Source organism: Nestor notabilis, unplaced genomic scaffold (genome assembly GCF_000696875.1).
Source record: "Nestor notabilis isolate BGI_N333 unplaced genomic scaffold, ASM69687v1 scaffold24664, whole genome shotgun sequence".
NCBI classification, from domain to species: Eukaryota; Metazoa; Chordata; class Aves; order Psittaciformes; family Psittacidae; genus Nestor; species Nestor notabilis.
Window position 1 is genome coordinate 6,960 of NW_009927228.1, and position 1,054 is coordinate 8,013.

Below are 1,054 nucleotides of genomic sequence, written 5' to 3' on the forward strand. Positions count from 1 at the left end.
AGGACGGTCCCCCCTCCTCGCCGACGCCCTTCGCCCAGACCGTTCGGGTCCTGAAGAAGATCAACAAGCCTGGGAATATGATCGTGTCCTTCAGCAACCTGGCCGAGAGGATCAAGGTGAGAACCCCAGTGATTTTAGGCACACAAAAAAGGAGGGTCTGGTTCCTGATGTGGCTTTCCTGCCTGTGTATCCCTGCGTGTCTCGCTGTGGGGAGGGATTTCTGGGAACGGGGCTTTGAGGCACCCACCAGTAAACACTTTAGCTGTGGGCTGGGAGCAAACCTGGGCTTTAAAGAACCAGGAGCCCCAGTGGCTGAAGGCTCCACGTGGCCCCCAGTCTCTTGCAGACCGGCAGCAGCAGGAGGAGGAGACATATGCAGATGCCTGCGATGAGTTCCTGGATCCCATCATGAGCACACTGATGTCGGACCCTGTGATACTGCCCTCGTCCCGCGTCACCGTGGACCGCTCGACCATAGCCCGGCACCTCCTCAGGTATGTGGCACTTTTAGGGGCCTGTCTCACTTATCCACTGCCTCCTCCTGGCCTGTCCTCCTTCTCCTTGTTTTATTTCTAGCACCAGGACTGTCCAAACGATCTCCTTGGTGCTTTGTCTTTCAGCGATCAGACAGACCCTTTCAACCGGAGCCCCCTCACCATGGACCAGATCAGACCGAACACAGAGCTTAAAGAGAAGATCCAGCGGTGGCTTGCAGAGAGGAAGAAGCAGAAGGAGGAGCTGGAGGATACGCTGAACTGAGAACAGGGATCTTGGCCCTAGACCTACAATCACCAGTCAAATCGCTGCCTTGTGGGGCAGTGGCTGGAGCTCCAGAGGAACTCGCCACCTTGACTGAGGATGCACCATGTCAGCATCTCTCCTCGGACCTTCCCTTTCCTCCCTTGTTCTGTCTCTTCCTTTCGAGACTTACTGTTTAATACTAAGACTTTCCACTGCACTACAGCTTTGAGCCTCTGCCTGGGGAAGAGCACAGCCTCTGCGTGTCCTGGGGGCCCCAGCCCTCTCCCATTTGTTCTTTCCCCGCAATGCCAAA

The 1,054-nt window shown here is 56.1% G+C and overlaps 1 protein-coding gene across 1 annotated transcript in view; it reads left to right on the forward strand.

Annotated features, from left to right (window-relative positions):
* The window catches only part of UBE4A (ubiquitination factor E4A), a gene marked incomplete at its 5' end in the record, with an annotated part of 7,694 nt that extends 6,935 nt beyond the window's left edge, over window positions 1-759 (forward strand). Inside the window, 3 exons of the mRNA XM_010013976.1 lie at window positions 17-116; window positions 337-494; window positions 621-759. Of these exons, the coding sequence (XP_010012278.1) occupies window positions 17-116; window positions 337-494; window positions 621-759 (397 nt within the window). The remainder of the gene's footprint in view (window positions 1-16; window positions 117-336; window positions 495-620) is intronic.
* Between the last annotated feature and the right edge of the window lie 295 nt (window positions 760-1,054).